Raw genomic sequence first — 21,573 nt, 5'->3', positions numbered from 1 at the left:
CATCGGAAATTCTTTTTTCAACTTAATGTGTTAACTCAGTTCAAAAGTGGAAATACTACCACATGCTCCAGGGTGAGTACAGAAGTAATTTTCCATTGTTCCCAAGGAACTAAAAACTGCAGTGTTCAAACTGTTCCTCTCACTCCTGTCCACTCGGTAGCTGAGCAAAAGGCCCTCATCTGTTAAAGGAATTAAGCACAAACTTAGTGAAATGTAAGTGACACCTTCATCTGTAAGCGACTGCAATGACCAGAAAAAAATATTTGACTGCAGCACCAATGTTCAAAGTAACACATCTTCCATTAATGTGCTGTTGTAGATCTGGCTATCAAATCACTTAAGTCATTTACAGGAAACAGACACCAGGTGCCTGAAACTGTATTTACTGGTTTTTTTAATCCTAAATGTAAGGTTTCCCAAGCTGTCAGAGACTTCATTTCCCATAGCATAGTTCATTAAAAATAATGCTACTGAGCATTAAGGTAGGCCAAGTATACTATTTGTGTTTAAAATTCTGTAATTATAAAATACATATGACATGAAAACCTGATGCAAAACCTCTGCAAACTTTAATTGTCTGAGTTTACTCTGAAAAATAACTGATTCTAACCTGGGAATAGTACAGATTGCATTCAGTACACAGAAATGTCCAGTGAACAGTACAAGTGGTGGTTTGATAAGAGAACTGCTTACCACAGAAGTTGCAGCACTACGTTTTCTATGTATGGAAACACACAATAAACCTGAAAGTAGCAGACCTTCAAGGTAAGATTCCCTGGTAGCAATATAGCATAATTTTCAGCAGTACTACCATTCTTGAAGCTATCATGTGCAAGATGGAAACCAAAGAAAATGGTCTAAGCAAGTGCTGTACCTCTGTGCTGAATCTTTTGCACTTCTGCATTTAAACAAAGTAAAATTCTTGTTTTGGTTTTATTTCTAAGTTCTCTATTGCACTGCAGTATGTAGAAAAAAATACAAGAACTTTGAGAGTATTCCAGATAGTCAGTGTGGCTCATCTTGTGAGTTCAATAATATTCATGATGAGACTTTCACAGTCAAACTCTTGTTTAACGCCAAGCCTGAGAGTTTAGGAGGTTAAGGAAGAGGTTAAAGCTGCTGCTGAAGTAAACACTACTAATGTAACTATGAGAAACCTTCAGAGCTTCCCTTCCATCAGTGATGCCAGAGATTCTATTGTAATTTAGTTGTAAAATATGTTCATAATAACTTTTAGTTCAGCTGCTCTGCTAACCTAACCTAAACCTCACCTTTTTCATAAAATCTGAGGCAATTTTAAAACTCTTAATATGAAGCGCCTGACACCATTATACGTTCTTCTGAATCCTACAGGATCTTTAGATTCCAGCTTCACCTCAGTCTTCATGAGATGTTCCATTGCTGTTCTCACTGCGGCCTTTGAAGAGTAGAATTGTCATGTTTCTCTTTGTGTGTATTGCTGTTGCGTATTATATAACATCTGTAGACCTGACTGCATGTGAAGAAATAAGGAGAAGGATTCTTTTGGCTCCTGACAATTCATTAGATTTCACTGGAATTATTAGACATCTTGGATCTTCTGTGAATGAATTTAGTGCCTTTGCATGTCGTAGAAACAGACTAAAAACAAACTAGACATCAATTATTGAGACTTAAAGATATTAGGAGCAGTTATTTTTGCATTTTGTTCTAATCTGAAGATGCTTGCAAAAGCACTTCATAAACTTTAATTTGACCGATGAATACTTTTTTTTTGTTGTTTTTTTGTTTTCTTTGTTTGTTTTGTGAAGGGAAATAAGTATGTTCCTGCAGGTAGCCTTACAACCATATACAGATGCACATGCTGTCAGTAATCCGATTAGGTTAAAATGTACTGCCTTTCTTTTTTTGTTTTCTGTATGTAATGCTTCATTCTCGTGAATGTGCTTGGATGTCTGCATTTCACTGTGTTTAGCATGAAAAGAATGAATTTTTAGATGGTTTGTATTCTACTTGCCTATATTGGTGTCAACATGATACCTCCAGAACCCTTAAATTCAGTGCTAGCGCAGTTCTGAAAAGAATTGGGTGAGCTTTGACTCATGTGAAATTAGAAGCAAATCTGTGGGAGTGTTCTTCACATTGTACGTGTGTAACTACCTTACTTTGTTCCTTTCACAAAATGCATGAAGTTCACAGAACAAGTGGAAGCCAAGATCTGAAGGACCTCTATATCTGCACTCATCACTCACTGCTATGTGATTAAACTAAACCAAGTAAGGACTGATTAAAAAAAGAATAGAAACCCCAAATTCTCAAGATCTTCCAGGAAGACAATTTTGAAAAATAAATAGTGACCAATGAAGGTGAGCATCCTGATCTAATTAAGAGTTGGAAAATAAGTGTTAGGTTAGTAAGTAAAGAGAGAAGAGATTGAGAAGGGCTCTGAAAATGAAAACAAGCAGTGTATATGTTTATTAGCAAGGAAAATATAAAAATTGGTATGATACCACATTTATGAAAGAGAACCTGGGACCATGTTTTCAGAAGCATTAAAGTTGGATTTTAAGTGGACATGAGGGCTGACATCACCAAGGAATCCAGTAAGGATCATATTTGAATGGAATTTTAGAGATCTGTGTGTATGGTGCGGGGGGGGGGGGGGGGGGTGTTGAAGGGAGAGAGGGATGGTATTGTATAGCAACATCTGATGTCTTCTGAAAGGATTCAAGGTAAACATTCAAATGTATGATTACCTGAATGTAATTTTGCCTATGGAAATCTGAAGTACTTGGGTGTAGTTGTAGATTTTACCATTTCACTTTTTAAGCTTGTTGATGTTATCAAGTGCTTATAAAACAGATGGTAATGAACTTCCGGTATTTTAACTTGATATGGTGCACAAAATGGATGGGTGCATCAGGGGAGCAATGTATTTGCCTGCAGATGAGTATATGTTGATGGAGAAGAAAACAGATTAAGAAACAGGATTCTGTAGGAGGCTGGAACAAAAGCTTTCAAGGGTAAAGAGAGAATTCTTGGGAAACGGAAAGGGAAAATTCAGATAGGACAGTGTCATAGGGAGGTTGGTGGTTTTTGTTGTGGTTTTTTTTTTTTCCTGGAAGAAGCTGTAGACATTTTCTGCAGAAATAAAGAGAAGCTTCAAGGAGGAAATCAAATAAAATTTTTCTTTATACAGGTCTCAGTAAAACTGTAGTTACCAGCATTAGGAAAAGTATGGCAGTAAGTATTGTAAGTACACATATAATAACATTGACTGGCAGTTCTATTCAATTTAAAAAGTTGATCTTAAGAAAGAGGACTTTTGGGTATTGTTTTAAATCAAATCAAAGTAGAATGCCAGAGTAGCAACAGCAGCATTAGGTATTCCACTGCACTATGGGCTCAAGAATTTAAATTAAAAAGACTAAGTCTGGCTCTGAGTTCCTGTCTGTTTTGTATTAAAATAATATGTTAACATTTTTTTTCTGGCATCGTGCTATATTTCTTAAAGTTCATGAGCACCTTGACTTTATTGTAATCAAATATTATTGCTTGGAGTTTGGAGTTAATTAGTGAAGTCACTCTTCTTCATGTGTGTACATCAAACAACTGTATGCTGGTGGGCTAACTCAGTAGATGGAAATCTAAAGGCTGAAGTGGTGAGTAGTTCCTTTCCCATATGCTTTACAATTTTAGTTTTAATTGGTACTGTTGCTACCTTTGGTATACTAGCTGTTTGTCAGCTCATCAGTAAGACAAGTTTCAGGGTGAACTGAACCTTGACTCTGTTAAACATGGTTGTAACTGTTTCAGTGTTGCATAATGAGGCTGCAATCACTGAAACCTACCTCAGAAAAATAACATGCATCTTCTAAAGGCTGTTCTGTGGCTGAGGGGTGACAATTTCTGAATTGTTTTGGTGATTCTCAGCCTGTGTACTTATGTTTGTACTCCTTCAACTGTAGTATTATTAGGAGAGTAGCACAAAATGCAGTGATGCTGATGTTGATTGTGGCTATGGAACAGTGCAGGCTCTCATATCATGTGAAGTGTGTGTGGAACTGCAAAGCATAACTCTCCAGGTGTCTGAGACCCAGAATAAGTCTTGTAAATTAGTGTTTAAGTGCACTTACATACAACTGTTTGACTAAAAAGTGTGAAGGTCACTGTGTATTTAAGATTGAGAATTAAGCAAAACAATGATGTTTTTTACATGCCCTCAGTTAACAAGTATCTAAGGATATGTTCCAAAGCGTAATTTTGCACAACAGTTTCATGTTTCTAATAACCATGCCAGCTGTGTCTAAAAAGAATAATTCTGCTCTATGTGAAATTACTAGCTTGTAGAAATAGCAGCTGCTGCTGGATGCTATTCTTCCCTGACTCGTTGATTTTTATAGGAGGGTTTCTGCAAGAATGCTCTTCCCACATGAATAATGAATGCAAAAATACTTGATTTTGATCTTAGTGATGTATGTGTGTTATCCATTATAAACTTGAATTCTAAGGAGAATTTTCTTATTGGGGTAGAAAGGTCCTTTCATTGAGATGCATTTATATAACAAGTACTGCTGGGGAAAAAAGTCCAGAACAATGTAAATATTTGAGCAACAGTCCTACTAGATAACATAATTCAGTCTAGATTTACTGGAATCCATGTGACTGCTCTTTAGCTGGAGTTATTATACTCAAGCATGAATCTGCTGTGTGACTTCTGATCTAATGTTAATATATTACTCTTGACGATAAAAGACTTCACAGATTCCCTTGGAAGGAAGATATAGTTCAAAGATGGAATAAAGAAGTGAGGAATCGGGCTTCTTATCCCTTGTAGCTGTTATGCCAAAAGCAGGGTAACAAATACCGCTGCTGGTGAGCATTAAGTTTGCTCATTATAAATGCACAGTCATGTACAGTTCTCCAGAGTGATTTCATCTGGGAACGTTGCCATAAGGATTACAAATGGCTTTCAGCCTGAAAATTGGTGTGTATTGCTTTAAAATTCCATTGGGAGTTGGCGATTTATCCTTCAGATAATTGTCTTAAGTTGAACATCTTACTGTAACTTCTTGCTAAATTTCTTGCTACAGATAAACTGACTCCTATGAATAATTTACTGGAACTGGCAACCCAGTTCAGCTCTGAGGTCTTTATCAACTCTGGGGGCTTTTCAAAATTTAATAATAAACCTGAAGCCAAAAATCTCGTTGCACTTAAAGTCAGTCGCATTTCAGTGTTAAATGCAATGGGAATAATGATTTGACCTTTTAGGGCAAAATGCTCATGAACAGAAACTCCACATCACATCGTTGTGAAGGCAAAGCACAAGGTATTTGTGTCCTAATAAGCAAAGCCCATTTACGTTGTAATGTAATGTAACTTGTACCCAAGCTATTGTGTTGTTTTTTATTTTTATTTTTTTGTATGTACAGATTCTGTGGTGGTGTTTGAAGTATTTTTACTGTGCAAAAAACTTGACTGAGTTAACTTGTGCCTTCATTGCTCTGATGGCAGATTTAAGATACGTTCTGTATAGCAGTACTGCAGCAGAGTATATACGATGTGAGTATCCCACCAAAACTATCATTCTAGCTTTACAGGAAATTTGCTCTTGCTGGCTGTACCACTGAGAGGTGTGCCCCAGGCTTTGTCCACTCTGGCTGCCTCAGCAGAGCCTCATTCCCTCATGACAGAGCCGCGGAATCTACAAGCATGCTTTGTGTGGGTCCGCCATGGAAACAAAAGTAGCAAACTCTAGTCAGACAAGCTCTAACATCAGCAAAGAAGTATATACCAGCTAGATGCATGCGCTAGATTCAGTGGGCATTGTGCCAGGTCTAACCTTTCTAAATCACAAATTTTTTCCTGATTTTGAGCATTCTTAGATGTGCTTTTTCTCTGCTTGCTTTGTGCCTCCAGCACGTGCTTCGCACTTGTATTTCCTGGAGTGTAGTTTAGCAGAGGCTGCATTTTTATGGCAGTTAGGTGGCTGGCTGTACAAGTGAAATGTTACAGCTGAAAGAAGAGGTTGAAAGAGAAAAGAACAAATTCTTTTGCACTACTTTAATATGCTGCCAGACTAGACTTCCTGAGGAGGTTTCTCAAAGGCAGCTGGACCTGTTGTAGGGGCAAGGGAGCACAGGAAGGAAATGGCAGCCTTCAGAAACCAACCTGTCAGTGTGTAAATGCACTCTTTCACCTTGAAAGCACCTGGAAGGACTGTGGTCAAAGCTGTGTAAGTATGTAAGGCTCAGGCTGTTTTGATGCTTGTCTAGTCACAAATCCTGTGAGTTTATAACTGATGGTAACACTGAATTCTTTCAGCTTTGCTTTTCCTTAACCTACCTGACTTTTTGAAAAGGGTGCTTCCTTCCCATTTCCTGGGAGACATAGCAGTGCATCTGTACTATTATGGGGGGAAAAAAAAAAAAAGCAAACAGATAGCAAAGTGCTGTGGTTTATAGCAGATGAATGTAGTGTAAGGAGAAAGCTCATTTTATGGCAGAATGAGAGTTGGTTTTTTTTGTTACTGTTTTTTGTGGGTTTTTATTTTTTTAATCATCTGCTCTGATACCAATACCAAAACAAGATTATTTCTGTAGAAATATGGCAGCTCTGCAGTGAGTATGTGTGTGTGCTGCTGGTGTGAAAATGAGTGGTCATATTTGGCTGAGGCCTTCTTTCCCTGACTAAAAGTGCAAAGACCCTTTGACTGAATGCTTTCCATCAGCAGACAGCCAGTGTTTTAACTTCAGTGGAAGTAAGCACGTTTCTAACTACTGAGTTTCCAGTCCGTTGCACAGACACTATTGAGACATTAGCTGTTTTAGCAGAACAAAACTCAAAGTCTGAGTCAAAATTTCAAAGTCACTTTACTTAATACTGGAGCGACTGTTCAGAAAATATTTTTCTGAATTATCTCAGTTTCTATCCTGTTGGGTCAGTTGACAATGGTGTTGCAATATTTTAGGAGCGGAAGTGCTGGCAAGGTTTTTTGCTTGTGATTTATGAACTGTTAGAAAAAAAACTTAGTTGTCAATTTTGTACTTAAGACTTGCTGGCGTAATTGGTAATATTTGTTAAAAGCATCTTCTTGAATAAGTGCTGCTATGGACATTCCTCTTCATAATAACTTATTTAAATTACAAGTAAAACTCCTTTCTATAAGGCTACATAGAAAATAATAAAATGTGAGCATGGCTTTTATATGAAATTTTTTTACCTGCAGGTCAGTTTGAGATGGTTAATAGAAAGTCACACGTGTACTTGTTAGGTATGCTATGAGATGGTAACTCGGGGGCTCGATTCAGGGGCTAGGGGTTGTTCATAGTTTTTAGAAAAGCTGTCTCATGAGCTGTACAAGCCAATATCTTACCGTTCCTTACTAGCTGAAGCAGAATTCGTACAAGATAAAAAGATGCGTGTTTATACTGCAATACATTTATTAGATAAGCTTAGTAATGAAAATATTGTGTATAATGTGTTCTATTCTGGAAGAAGAAGTGATTCTTGTACAAGATACTATAATATACAGTAATTATATTCATAATAATGTAATAATATTCTTAGTAGTACTAGATAAGCAAAGCAACATCTTGAAATAGCTCAGTTAGAAGGACTAACCATCCCAGTCAGCTTGAGTTTATTTTATATGCTGTGTATAAGCTGAAAGATGCCTGTCCCTGTAGTAGTTGAGAATACAAGACTCTACGCTTCTTTTTCTATACTGGTTGATGCTGATAAGCGAAGTGATGTTGGTTAGGTTGAGCTCTCCAAAAGGTAAGTGGCAACCTGCTTATTATCTCTCATAAGCATAATTACATTTGATTGTCCTACTTGTAGAAAGTTTTGCCAACAGACAGATTTCTACCTAGTTCACCCAGACAGCCATCATTTTGCTTCTGCCCTGCAGGATGTGCTCACGTTGAACCAAACTGCATAGGAACCTCAATTTAGTAGTTAACCAACAGATGTTGTCCATAATATTTAACTGTTAATTTTAAAGCATTTTGTTGCTTCCTTTGTGAACGGAAACGGTATAAAAGCAACCCTAGGGTCAGCCTGCTGCTGTTCAGCATGTTTATATTTGCCATTTGTCTTTTAGTGAAAGTGCTTCTTCTTAGTAGAGGCCACAAATCATGTTTGTGTTTCCTGTTGCAGAATGTTTATTACACGAGCAATCAGCAGCTCCATGTGGGTGTTCTGAGTCCCACTATCGACGATGATGACAACAGATGCCTGGTGGACGTGAACAGCAGGCCCCGGCTCATTGAATGCAATTATGCCAAAGCCAAGAGAATGAAGCTTTACTGGCAGTTTACTCAGGTAATTCTTACTCATCAAACATTATAGAAGGTTCAGAAAATTGTTTCTGTGTCTGAAATGTGAGTGAATTGTTTGCCAACGAACCAGAGCCAACATTGTTGGGTTGTTTTTTTTGCACAGTGTGAGGAAGCTACATTTTTATTTCATTTCTATGTTAACTGTCAATAGGTTACATTACTTTTATTATTATCTTAGTGGGTCGCAGTAGATTATTTTCTAACAAGCTTCTAAGAGGGGTACTGTTATAGGATGTAAAGTCCAAATGCAAGCTAACCTATTTAAGAAGGGGAAATGTAAAGCTTTCAAATGTAGACTTATTTTTGCAAGTAGTATCTCAGAAAAGGAGAGACTATTTTGTAGTTGATCACCATGTGAAAAGCAAATCTTGCCTTTTTTTGTTGTTAGATATTAAAAAAAAAAAAAGCACATAAATGCTGAGAAGTGATTTCACAGTGATGGGAATGCTGAGATTCTGAGTCCAGGCTCAGTGCCCCTGCTTCACAGATTTAGAAATACAAGGGACAACTGTAAGAAAAAGTTGCACAAGTTCTGAGGCTAGAACATGCTTTGTGATGTAACGCTTACAGAGCATGCTATTAGGTTTAGCTAAAAGGATGTGGCAGGGTGACTCAAAAGCGCATCAGAATTTCTGCAGAGGGAGACAGGTTATCCTGAAGACAAAACACGTTCCAGGGGCTAGAAGCTCAAGATAGTCAAATTTGATCTTTCAAAAGAAGATGAGACTTTCTAAAGGTAGGAACTAAGATATTTAGCATGTCAGATACTGTCATTATCTGTTTGTTTAGACAAATAAAATGAGATGACAATATTTTCTACAAACAAGTACTACATTTAGCTTCTGGGAAAAATTCAATAGCTAGATAGTCTGAATAGTCACAATTTCTCCTCTCTAGTTTTGACTGTATAAATCTGAGTGCTCCTTTTTTGTGAAATATGGCACATCTGTCTTTTCTCACCAAAACCCAAATTAGTGATATTTAAGCTGTTTTGCTGAGGCTCAACATTAGAGAAATGTGATCCTTGCATTTAATTTCTTCTGTAACATCCATGTTTGCGACTGTCTTTTCTGCCAGCTCATTAGGTTTTTTTTCTTGACTTAAAGAGTTATTATTTGGTATATTGGGATATTGGTGGTACAGTTTAACCCCTATATATTACAGTGGAAAGACCATTTGGATGGTGATCAGTAAAGCATACTATTAATTTGTACTTGTACTGAAACATAACCCAGATGATTGTCTTTAGAAGGTAGCTATGAAGTAGCAGATTTTAAACTCCTAATCTGGATAGATTTCTGAGCTTTCACTTCTGTTCTCTTAAGGGCAAAGTTTTAATCATTTCTTCTCTCAAATGTTAACAATTATCATGCCCTGGAGTTGGAGTGAAGGTAAGGTGGGGATGTTTCCCTATGGACATACCTGCACCTGTTTTTTTTTTTTTTTTTTTTGGTGCCAATTTTTAAATGCAGAATTAACATTTTTTATTTTTTTTAGATAGCCTTCTGGGCTACGTTTCAGTAGTGTCTACATATTCAGTGATTGCTGATTGCTGACGATTAACAATTTATGCTCCAGGATAGTGTGGCCATTTTGTCACACTAAGTACATCAGAGCTGATTTGGCGTGCAGCCGTAGGATGTAATAATTTACCTTACAAAGAAAAATTCTTCTGTCTGTAACTCCATTCCCTCTCCCACAGAAGGTGTGGTGATGTTAAATTAAACTCTGTAGATGGTACTTAAATCTTCTGCATAAAAATACTGCCCAGAAGTGGAAGCTAATTAGTTTTGTTTCCTTATGATAAGTTAAGAGACAAATGAAATAACTAAATATTAGATGTTCAAAAAAGGAGTTTTGTTAACACTCCCAGTAATTAAAATGCTGTTGTTTTTCAACGTAACCTCTGGTGCATGTTGCAAGCTAAAAGGAAATTAATGAGAATGGCCAACTGATGAATTGTATTTGAAAAGTTCTAGGTTAGTCTGGGGAAAGGATGCATTTCTGCGAATGCTATGGAGAATACCTGAAAAGGATAGCTTTTTTTAAATTACATTTTGAAAGCTCTGCTATTTCTTTTCCATATTATACATTGAGCAGGATAACTGAAAAAGTGCAGGACTGTAAGTATTTATGTTTATTGAAGTCTTGAAGTTTGTGAAGTATTAAAATGTAGATAGATTTTGGCAATAGCTGTTTGCAGCACTGTCACATGTTTGCAAGCATGCCTTAACTTAGTTCCACTGATTCTCTGGTAAGACAGGAATTTTATTAAGAATATCTTATGCTATCGATAATTCCATATATACAGCAGTGCAAGCAGAGAAGTGAGTCAGAAAGAAAATGAGAAGCAGAGAGACTTTCAGTCCAGTGCGGAGTAAACTGATCAGTTTGTGATCAATTTGCGCACGTGTGCTGAAATTTCAGCACAAAAATCAGTATTTGCCTTGCATTCCAGACATGTATCTTAACATCTGAGTGAGGACGCTTTCCTGTTTTCCTACAAAATATACTCTGTATTCAGAGGGGTACCATGATAGACTGTGGTGGAGCAGTGGTCTAAGGAAAGCTGATAGAAGACTGTACAGCTTTTTGAAAAATGCATTTTTTTCAGATAAGGTACTTCTTGCTGCTTGACTGGACAGGAGCCTTTGGGAGACTTTGAGGGAGCTTGTCTGTACAGAACGAAATGGTATGGAGCGTTTGAAGCTTGCGGTCTGTTTGTGTAATCAGGATCTCTCTGAGCAAATTTCCCTGCTCCACAGATTTGTACAGCTGCCAAATGCTTGAGATCCAATACAACGTAAGCTTCAGTGACATTTATGCTTCCAAGGCTTCTTCAAGTGTTTATAACTGCAAATATGCCAAACTATGTAAGTTAGCCCTAAACAGACTGTCATCAACTGGGTAGTGTTCAGAATTTTGTTCTTCATGTTGTTTGTCACAACCCTTCCTCCAAGGAAAATGCTTAGTTGGAGAAACTTTCATGCTGTAAGTTTTAGAGGGGTTTGACGGTTCACATAGCTCAGTGTGTCTCAACAGTTCTTCATTTAATCATAACAAAACTGGATCTTTTTAGCAAAAAGGCAAGTGATCATCAGAAATAACACAGAGCGGTGAGGTTATGGACAGCAATTATGTGGTAGCAAAGTGGTGGAAATTCTACTAAAATTTTTGTTTATACATATGTCATGCTCCAATATAAAGGAGGGAGACGTTCTTAGATTATGTGTATACCCGGAATGAGATTAAGAAACAACGGTTCAAATGTTGGTCCGACCAGTTTATTACCAATATTGACCAGGGAGATGGGGAAGGCAGATACTGTTAGGGTGATGGGGAAGGGAAGGCGAGCGATAGGAAAGATAGGAAAGAAGTAAGGGTTTCTACAAAGCAGGGAAAGTCACCAGCCAGGATCCCAGGGCCGGTCTGGTTGCAAGCGGCTCTGATGGTCCGAGGCAGAAGAGCAGGGGTGGCAGAAGCGGGGAGAACAGCAGCAGTGACGGGCAGCCTTGAGCAGCAAGCAGTTGACCGGGTCAGCACAGGAGAAGCAGCGTGGGATCAGTACAAGAACAGTGTCAGTCAGCTCCGGAGAAGCAGCAAACAGTGATCAGCTTGTGAGGGTTCAGATGGTAGAACACCTCGAAGGAGCGGTGAGGTCCAGGAGAAAGCAGCATGTCTCAGGCAGCAGGCCCAGGAGGGAGTTCAGCAGCAGGGATCAGCTCATGAGGTTTCCGATGGAAGAACACCAGCACAGCAACAACCTCATGGTGGTCGATTCCTCTTTTATCCTCCATTTCCCATGCCTACCTGACAGATCCCTTGCTAGCTGCCCCACAAGTGTCTCCTGAGATGGCTATCTCCCCACGGAGATGAGTGTTAAGCGGCCACTGAGCTGCAGCTTATCTCTTTCATTGCCCCAGGACATGCCCATCTGCTTGTCCTGTAGACAGGATTTCACAACCCTTGCCCAGGACTTGCTTGGACATGTTTGGACATGTTCATCAGCAAACTTTTGAGGCAATGGTATAAAATATTAGTCTCTTACAACATAGCATCAAGAATGATTAAGAAAGCAAAAACTAAAAGCTACTTCTCAGTGCTCCTTGAGTATTACTCATGACAGTATTTTCTAGATTTACTTACTGTAATTACTGTTCTGGATTTACTTACCTGTAATTAATGACTACAGACAGACAGTCTGGGATAATACCTAATTTGAAGGCCTTGGGTGTGATATGATCCTGGCACTAAGCCGTCCTGCTCCTAGCCTGTGAGTAAGGAGCAGGTGCACATTCAGTGTGCTGGCAGCAGCAGTCTCCCCACTGTAAATCAGTACTTACCCAGAGCATCCAAACTATGGCACTTGTCCGTGATAGTTGCTGTCCACATGCTCGGTAAATCTGCTGTCTGTGGGACTGGTGCTGCACTAATTGTCCTATGTTGTCCAACCTGTGATGGACAAGGTGCTCTGAAATGTAGGTCATGCTGGCTGATGTCCCTAGATATTTAACTCCTGGAGACACCTTTCAGTTAAAACCACATAAGGCCGAAACTGCCATTCTGAAATAGTCTTCTGACACTGTTAACTGCTATTTGTACTAAGAAATAGCACATTTTAACTGTTGGAGAACTGCTCAGTTCCTACTCCGATTTCTCAGATTTATTGCTGATAGAAAGGCAGTTGTGACATGTGAAATTTATCTCTATCTTGATTTCTGTTGTCACTTGGGTGACAATAGTTTAGGTATGCAGAAAATTGAGAAAGTACACTTATGGTACACCAGGGCCTCTCCAGCAGAATAACCAGTTGTTCTTTAACTTGCAGTACCTTAATGAACTGCACGTTCATCTTCAGTTGAACATGGTTGGGGCTGTTTTTTATCCTTCTAACCAGGCTTGCCATGCTGTCATTATTTGCTGTTGCAAGAAGCATGTTAGGAGAGGGCTACGTGGAAAAGAGTAATGAGAAAGGACACGAAGCAGAGGTAAAAAACTAATAAGCAAATAGTTCTAAGGCTGTTCCATGTTGAACTCTTTTCAGTACAGCAGGCTCTGCTAATTTAATTCACCTTCCAGCTACGTAAAGGTACGCAAAAGTTTTTACCTTTATGGATGGGTGACTCACTGCAGACTCCTGGGAGGCAGAATCTGCACAGACTGCGTGCTCAGCACTGTTGTGTATTTGTATCCACAAGAAGTCACATCTTACAGAGATACTTACGTTGCTTTTGCATGTTATGGAGAACTGTAAATCTTGAGAGCCTGTAAGTAAAATTTGTGTCTGACAGCTATAGTTACCACGTGCATAATTTCCCAAAAGTTACAGTGAGAATAGCTTTGAAAGATAAATGGGAAATAGAAGGGTGCAAATGATTTACTGAATTGTTGTAGCATTCCACGTCATATTTAAATAGATGTAAAACAGAGAATAGAAATTCTATAGATTAAATAGATGTTCACTGTAGCTCGGTAAAGAGAGAATGTACCTTAAAATTGCTGAAAGTGTTTCCATCTTGTTCATCCTTCAAATGTAGGCATTAGCTGGATAGCCTTTCTTAGTTTTCTTACTTGCCTTTATCTCATGACATTAGAAGATGTGCAGTACCACCAACTAGAACCACTACCCACAGCAGCTTTGGAAACAATGCAGAGTACAGACTGCACACAGAATTAAATGGGAGCCTTAAGTACAGAGTCCTGCTTAGTTCACATTTTATATATTAATTTATATATTTTCTTACTGCATTTTATTGACCACTTAGATTACATACATAGAACATTTAAATTATATCTGTATAGAACATTTAGATTACGTTATATCCGTAGAACACTTAGATTTCATTACACACATAGAACGCTTAGATTTTATGTATATATATATATTGAACACTTAAATTTTTTATATATATATAAAACTTAGATTTTACATATATTTAACACTTTTATATATATTTAAATATAGATCATTTAGGTTATATATAGAACATTCAGATTATATATAGACAGAGAAAACTTAGATTACGATATCTAGAACATTAGATAATATATATGATCTAAATGTTCTCTATATATAACATTTCTATTATATAAATGCTCTCTATATATGTATATATATAGAACACTTAGATTACAGTATATATATAGAACATTTAGATCATATATAGAGAGAGAACATTTAGACTTTAAATATATAGAACACGTGTATTATATATTCTTAGATATAGAACATTAGAGAATATATGTCAAACAACTGGATTATATATATACATAGAACATTTAGATTACATAAATACATAGAACATGTAGATTTACATATGTATATATAGCATTTAGATTATACATAGAGAGAACACTTAGATTACATATATAAAGAACATTTAGATTGAATTTATATACACAGAACACAGATGACATTTATGTTGAGAGCACTTAGATTATACATACATATAGAACACTTCTAAGAGGGGTACTGTTACCCCTCTTAGAATAATAAAAGTGATTTTTTATATATATAACACTTATTATACATAGTTAAGTCTAGAACACTTACGTTATATGTAGACAACATTTAGATTATATATATAGAACATTTACATTACATACATATGCACATAGAACATTTAGATTATATGTATACTATAAATGTTGTATATATATATAAAACATTTTGATGACATATACATAGAACATTTAGATTATATATATATAGAGAAAACATTTGGATTATATACAATATAGAAAAATTAGATTATATATAACCATAGAACATTTGATTATATATACAGAGAACATTTAGACAACAGTATACATATAAAACACTTAGATCATATAAAACACTTAGAACATTTAGATCATATACATACAGAACAAGTTAGATTTTACGTATACATAGAATATTTAGATTATATATAGAGAAAATTTACAGTATGTATAGAGAACATTTAGACAACAGTATATGTATAGAACAGTAAGATTATATATTTTGAGAGTACTTGGATTATATATATAGAACACTTAGATTACACTATACTTATACATAGAACATTCAAATTATATAGACAGAACATTTACTAGAAAGAATATCTGGATTACATATATACAGAGAACATTAGGCTTACATACATATACATACACAGAACGTCTGGCTTACATACATACACACTATGTACATGTAGAGAGCGTCTGCACTACAGGCAGAGAACATGTGGATTACAGACATACATTATACACAGAACATTTGGATTACAGACATACACACAGAGACCATGCGGAATACATACATACAGTATACAGAGAGAACATTCAGATTACGTAGATACATAATACACAGGGAACATCTGGATTACAGACAAACACTTGACCCAGGGAACACTTGGATTGCAGACAGACAAATACACACACAGAGAACATTTGGATTACACTTGGTTTGTACGCTTAGCTTTGGTTGTTCTGTTCCCACTGCTGCAGCGACTCCCATCAAGCATTTGCCACCATCCAAGAGTCAGTGTAAAGATACAGCATCGGCCACCTCTCCCGTTCAGCCACATCTAAGGCCAGCTGGACAGCCTTTACCTCCGCAAATTGCTTTAAATCTCTCCTTCTCCTTCGGTGGCCTCTGCAACTCGTCGTGTTGGGCTCCACACAGCAGCCTTCCATCTGCGATGCTTACCCACAATGCGACATGATCCATCAGTGAACAGGGCACATGTCTTTTCATTTCATGTTAGCTCATTATACGATGGGGCCTCTTTAGCACGTGGTACCTCCTCTGATGGTGATGTTCCAAATTTCTTGCCTTCAGGCCAGTCCATGATCACCTCCAGGATTCCTGGACGGTTGAGGCTCCCCAACCGAGCTCGCTGGGTAATCAGTGCAATCCACTTACTCCAGGTGGCATCAGTGGCACGATGGGTGGAGGGAACCTCTCCTTTGAACATCCAGTTCAGCACTGGCAATCGAGGTGCCAGGAGGAGCTGTGGCTCAGTGCCAGTTACTTCATCGGCAGCCCGAACCCCCTCGTATGCTGCCACAATCTCCTTCTCAGTTGGAGTGTAGCACTCCTCCAAACCCCTGTACGCTCTGCTCCAAAATCCAAGGGATCGGCCTCGGGTCTCTCCAGAAGCTCTTTGCCACAGACTCCAAGTGGGACCTTTCTCTCCAGCAGCAGTGTAGAGGGTGTTCTTTACATCCTGTCCCATCCGTACTGGCCCCAGGGCCACAGCCCGGGCTATCTCCTGCTTAATTTGCTCCAAGGCCTGCTGCTGTTCAGGAACCCATGCAAAATTATTCTTTTTTTGGGTCACTTGATAGAGGGGGCTTACTATGAGGCTCTAGTTTGGGATGTGCATCCTCCAAAAACCTACTAAACCCAGAAAAGACTGTGTCTCTTTCTTGCTAGTGGGTGGTGACATACTGGAGATTTTGTCAATCGCATCTCCTGGGATGTGACGACGCCCATCTTGCCATTTTACTCCTAGGAACTGCATTTCTTGGGCAGGTCCCTTCACTTTGTTCCGTTTAATAGCAGAACCAGCACCCAGAAGAATTTGGATTATTCGCTCTCCTTTTTTAAAAACTTCCTCTGCTGTATCACCCCACACAACAATGTCATCAGTGTACTGGAGGTGCTCAGGTGCCCCACCCTGTTCCAATGTGCTTTGAATCAACCCATGGCAAATGGTTGGCCTGTGTTTCCACCCCTGGGGCAAACGGTTCCAGGTGTACTGAACGCCCCTCCAGGTGAAAGCAAACTGTGGTCTGCACTTTGTGGCCAAAGGAATAGAGAAGAATGCATTGGCAGTGTCAATGGTGGCATACCACTTGGCTGCCTTTGACTCCAGTTCCTATTGCAGCTCCAACGTATCTGGCTCAGCAGCACTCAGTGGGGCTGTGACTTCATTCAGGCCACGGTAATCTACCGTCAGCCTCCATTCTCCACTGGCTTTACGCACCGGCCATATATGGGGCTGTTAAACGGTGAGTGAGTTTTGCTGATCACTCCCTGGCTCTCTAGCTGACGGATCAAGTTATGAATGGGGAGCAAGGAATCCCTGTTGGTGCGGTACTGCCCTCTGTGGACTGCTTTTGTAGCAATAGGTACCTGCTGCTCTTTCACTTTCAGTACCCCCACAACAGATGGATCTTCTGTCAGGCCACGTAAAGTAGACAGCTGCTGAATGTTGTCTGCATCTACAGCAGCTATCCCAAAAGCCCATCGGTATCCCTTGAGATCCTTGAAATGTCCCCTTCTGAGATAATCAATACCGAGTATGCGTGGAGCCCCCTGTCCAGTCACTATGGGATGCTTCTGCCAGGTTTTACTGGTGAGGCTTATTTCTGCCTCTTTTCTGCCTTATTTCTACAAGGAATTTCTCATTTGGTCTATGATGATTAACTAGGTATCTCCTTATGCTAAGGCTAGCAGTAATAACAGGAACTTTTCATCGTGACGTTAATTTTTCTTTGTTATTCTGTGTTAAAACGTTTTCATCCAGAAGGCGAAATAGTGAAGGAATGAGGTGGTTATGTGCTCCTAGGCATGACCTTCAGTGGCATGCTGTAAAAGTGTTTTTTCATTAGCAACCTCACGCTACGTGTTGAGCACACTCAGTAACTAAGAGGGAAGAGAGGACACATTTTCTCTTAAGTTAGCAACACACGGAGAGCCTTAGAAAGCAACATCTATGCAATCGGTGAACTCCTCTAAGTTGAACAGAATGGCAGAACCTAGAAATACCATCACAGATCAGAAAATTAACTTGTTTAATTACCTTGTCCAGCAGACTGCCTCCAACGGAGATCAATGTTTTCTGTTTCTTTCACTGAAAAGAATTCTCTTCAGAGCCAGTGGTTCAGTGTTCACGCTGTAAGGGGAAGTTGCACCTAGTGGCTCTCCCTCTGTGAAGGCTCCCATTTGTTTTGTCCAAACGATAATCTTTTCACACCTATAAAAATCAGTTTTTATCAGTGCTCTTGAAAGTAACGCAAACCATCAAAAATCAAGTGTAGTCAGTTACTAAATTTTGATGCTTGTGACAGGTAATTCAATAGTTGTCCTAAATTCGCAGGAATCACAATAGTTGCATGTTATTAATAACAACAATTGCTTTTTCTTAGAGAGGTCATTTAGCAGGTTCCCACAGCTATTCATACTTTCTAGCACGGACATCAGATACCACTGTTTTTCTAATAATAATTATACCATATGTATAATATATATAATACCACTATTAATTAAATACAGCTGTACTTAAGATATTAGAAGACCACTCATTTCAGTATTCAAATTTGTTTTTGTTTTTTTCTTACACTTTATATATGAGACACCCCTGGCCAGGACACTGGTCCTTTTTTGCCTTTTTTTCATGTTTCAGTGGTGCAGCTTAGTACTACTAGGTAAGTAAAGCAAACAGGTAGGCTTTTGGCCCATGGTTAATGAGCACAGCCAGAAATGCAGCTTGATTCTAGAAATACTGTTTGCTGAAATGCTAACCAAGCAATTGTGAACTGCCTCAAGAGATTAAACCAGCCTGTGACAAAAGGAACCTTTGCTACAGATCCAACCTAGTGTCTATCTTGCCCCCAGTTTTTCACAGGAGCAGTGGACTTCAGTATATGGATGCTGAAATGCTCTCTAATTCATATTGTCATACGGTGGCAATGCAACGAGATCACAGTGTTTAACCCAAAATTTTTTTTCCCCCCCCGCCTTTAAAGGGAGGTCCAATCCAGAACCGAAAATCCAAGCGTTGTCTGGAACTGCAGGAAAACAATGAAAATGAATTTGGATTTCAACTTGTCCTACAGAAATGCACTGGACAGCGCTGGTCTATAACAAATGTCTTAAAAAGCTTGTCGTCTTAGCAGACTACATTTTTTTACCCATTTCTTTTGCTACTGTGTAGCAAATACTGAATTGTTGCCTGCTGTACTGTGTTTCTTCCCTCCCTGTTCCTTCTCTCTTTTCTGTCCCTTTGATTTTGTTCTGTGAGTGTGTGGAAATTGGGTTTGTGGGCTGAAAATAGACATTTATTTTGCAATTATGTTTTCATTGCATTTATAGGGGTGTTGAATGATAGGTGATGGGTAGGCTATCTTAAAATATTTTACATCTGTAAATAGAAAACAAATGGAGAATATTTATAACTCAAGCTTTTATTGAATAAAAAAACCCCAAAATACTATTTATTACTGAATACTATTTATTACTGTGTAGCTGTCTCCAGGGTAAACAGCTTAGAAATTAAGTGTGGGTTTCACTGTTTTCATTAACTAAAGCCTCATCCTGGCAAGTAGCTGCCAAGCATCAGTGTTTGTCAGGCTCCTGGTCAAAGCCCCACCTTAGCCAAAATTCAAAACAGTAAATCGTGAGCAGCACTGTGCATCCTGGCATGTGTCATGCCCAGGGATCCAGAGGCAATGCCAGATCCATGGCCATTAACAATATAACTCCCTTGCCGTTGCTTCTCCAGTCAGGAACATGAAGATATGAACGGAACTGAAAACAGCATAGAAGGCATCACAAAGGAGTCATATTTTCTCTGCCGCAATCCAAATATAAAACACACAAAGGTACACTGGTTCTTCAACCAGCTGCACTGAGTGCAATTCTACAGCTTCCAGAGCTTCAGCACTGACTTGCCTTAAAAAAAAAACAACAAACAAAAAAAAAAAAAAAAAAAACAAAAAAAACAAGGCTTCTGGGCCATTCTCGTGCCACAGTTCCCACAGAAACAATCCACCAAGCACCACATGGACATGGACTGTGCCCATGACAAATTTTTGCAAGACAAGCAGAGGAGAGCATGGAGAGCAATCCCTGTCCTGCTATCAACAATTTGTCCATCACAGGTAAAAAAGAAAGCAATATTAAGGTAGCTTCTTAGAATCAGTCTAAACGTCTCCTAAGTCTTCCATTACCATTCCCAATTTTCACGCTGATAATATTTTTAGTACAGAAATATTCTCATTTTGGCTGAATCTAGGTCAATACTAAGATTTCAAAGGAGGTTTCAATGCACTGTTGTATTGCTACATCTCAGCAGAATTATTAGATACCAGGATACACATACTAGGATTACTGAACTCTTTATTTCCAGCTGCATTTATACGTATATGGAAATCTCCCTTTTTTATTATTCTATCTGTGCTTTTTAATCAGTTGTTTGTTACCCTAAGTAATAATCATAACCTCTTTTGTATCAGTTATTATGCATTCTGAAACATCAGTGTAAAGTATTTTGGCTTATCGACTAATCTCAGTTTTACATTGTCTGTTTCGAGTAACTACTTCACCTCAATTCATTTTTATCACACATAGTCTCAGAAGAAGATCTTTTTCACAAAGCATCTGAGAACATCTTGTAACACCACTGAAACGTATTTTCTATCATAGCATACTACTTCCAGTTAAGTACCTTCATGTGAAGTGTGTAGCATCTAACACAGATTTTTCCAATTGAAAACAAAACAAAACACTTCCCTCTCAGGATATTAAAACAAAAAGTATGTAGTACTTGCAGAAGGACAGAGGTAAGTGGACTTTTGTTTCATTTCTAAATGAAAGAATGATTCTAAGAAAAACTGAACCACAGTTTGGGAAGTGACTTTGGTCAGACCTGGAAGTATTAGTAGCTTAAGTCCATCCTTTCAACTCTGCTGACATCCTTGGTCACTGGTTTTCAAGTCAGAGATCCTGATTTTTCTTTAAGTAATAGCACACAAAGGTTTTAGAATTCTCAAACTTGCTTGACACCAGAATTTTCCCCACCGTCATTTCTTCTGACAGCTAATCCAGGTGCCTCACTAGTCCAATTCTGTGGCTACCCAACAGTCTCTTGCTCCTTCATTTAACTGCAGAATAGAAGTCAGATTATTCAGCTAAATCCAAGGGCTCTTTGTACCTCAGCCTTTTGGGACTTAAAAATGCATCCCGTTGGCTAAAGGCAGCAACTTGTTTAAATCCACAGCTGGATTTAAAATCCCAAACGTCAGACTCCGAATAGAGCATAGTTGTTTGCCACTTCACAGCCAGGCAGAGGGTAAAAAGAAAGCTTTTGTTATTTAAGGTTTACTGGGCATCATGTTTTTGTTATTTACTGTTTTGTACTTAATAAATAAATAAAATTATTGATCTTATTTTCCATATTCTCCTAAACGTTGTTCAGATGTAGAGTCTTTACCACATGAGCTCCAAATACTCCAGAAATGCTTACGCTCAAAAAAAAGGAACTAAAAATAGTCCCAG

At 38.4% G+C, this 21,573-nt stretch overlaps 1 protein-coding gene across 2 annotated transcripts in view; it reads left to right on the top strand.

Moving 5' to 3' along the window:
• The window catches only part of GALNT18 (polypeptide N-acetylgalactosaminyltransferase 18), a 205,572-nt gene extending 186,081 nt beyond the window's left edge, over nt 1–19,491 (top strand). For both annotated transcript variants that reach the window (XM_065755351.1, XM_065755352.1), the window contains exons 11-12: nt 8,143–8,307; nt 19,044–19,491. In XM_065755351.1, the coding sequence (XP_065611423.1) occupies nt 8,143–8,307; nt 19,044–19,190 (312 nt within the window). In that variant the 3' untranslated portion in view covers nt 19,191–19,491. The remainder of the gene's footprint in view (nt 1–8,142; nt 8,308–19,043) is intronic.
• The last annotated feature ends 2,082 nt before the right edge of the window (nt 19,492–21,573 follow it).

The sequence above is a fragment of the Cyrtonyx montezumae genome, unplaced genomic scaffold (genome assembly GCF_038088225.1).
Source record: "Cyrtonyx montezumae isolate F1298 unplaced genomic scaffold, pur_monq_1.0 scaffold_10, whole genome shotgun sequence".
Classification (NCBI taxonomy): domain Eukaryota; kingdom Metazoa; phylum Chordata; class Aves; order Galliformes; family Odontophoridae; genus Cyrtonyx; species Cyrtonyx montezumae.
The sequence above is the reverse complement of the archived record's forward strand: the minus strand, read 5'-3'. Positions and strand labels throughout refer to the sequence as shown.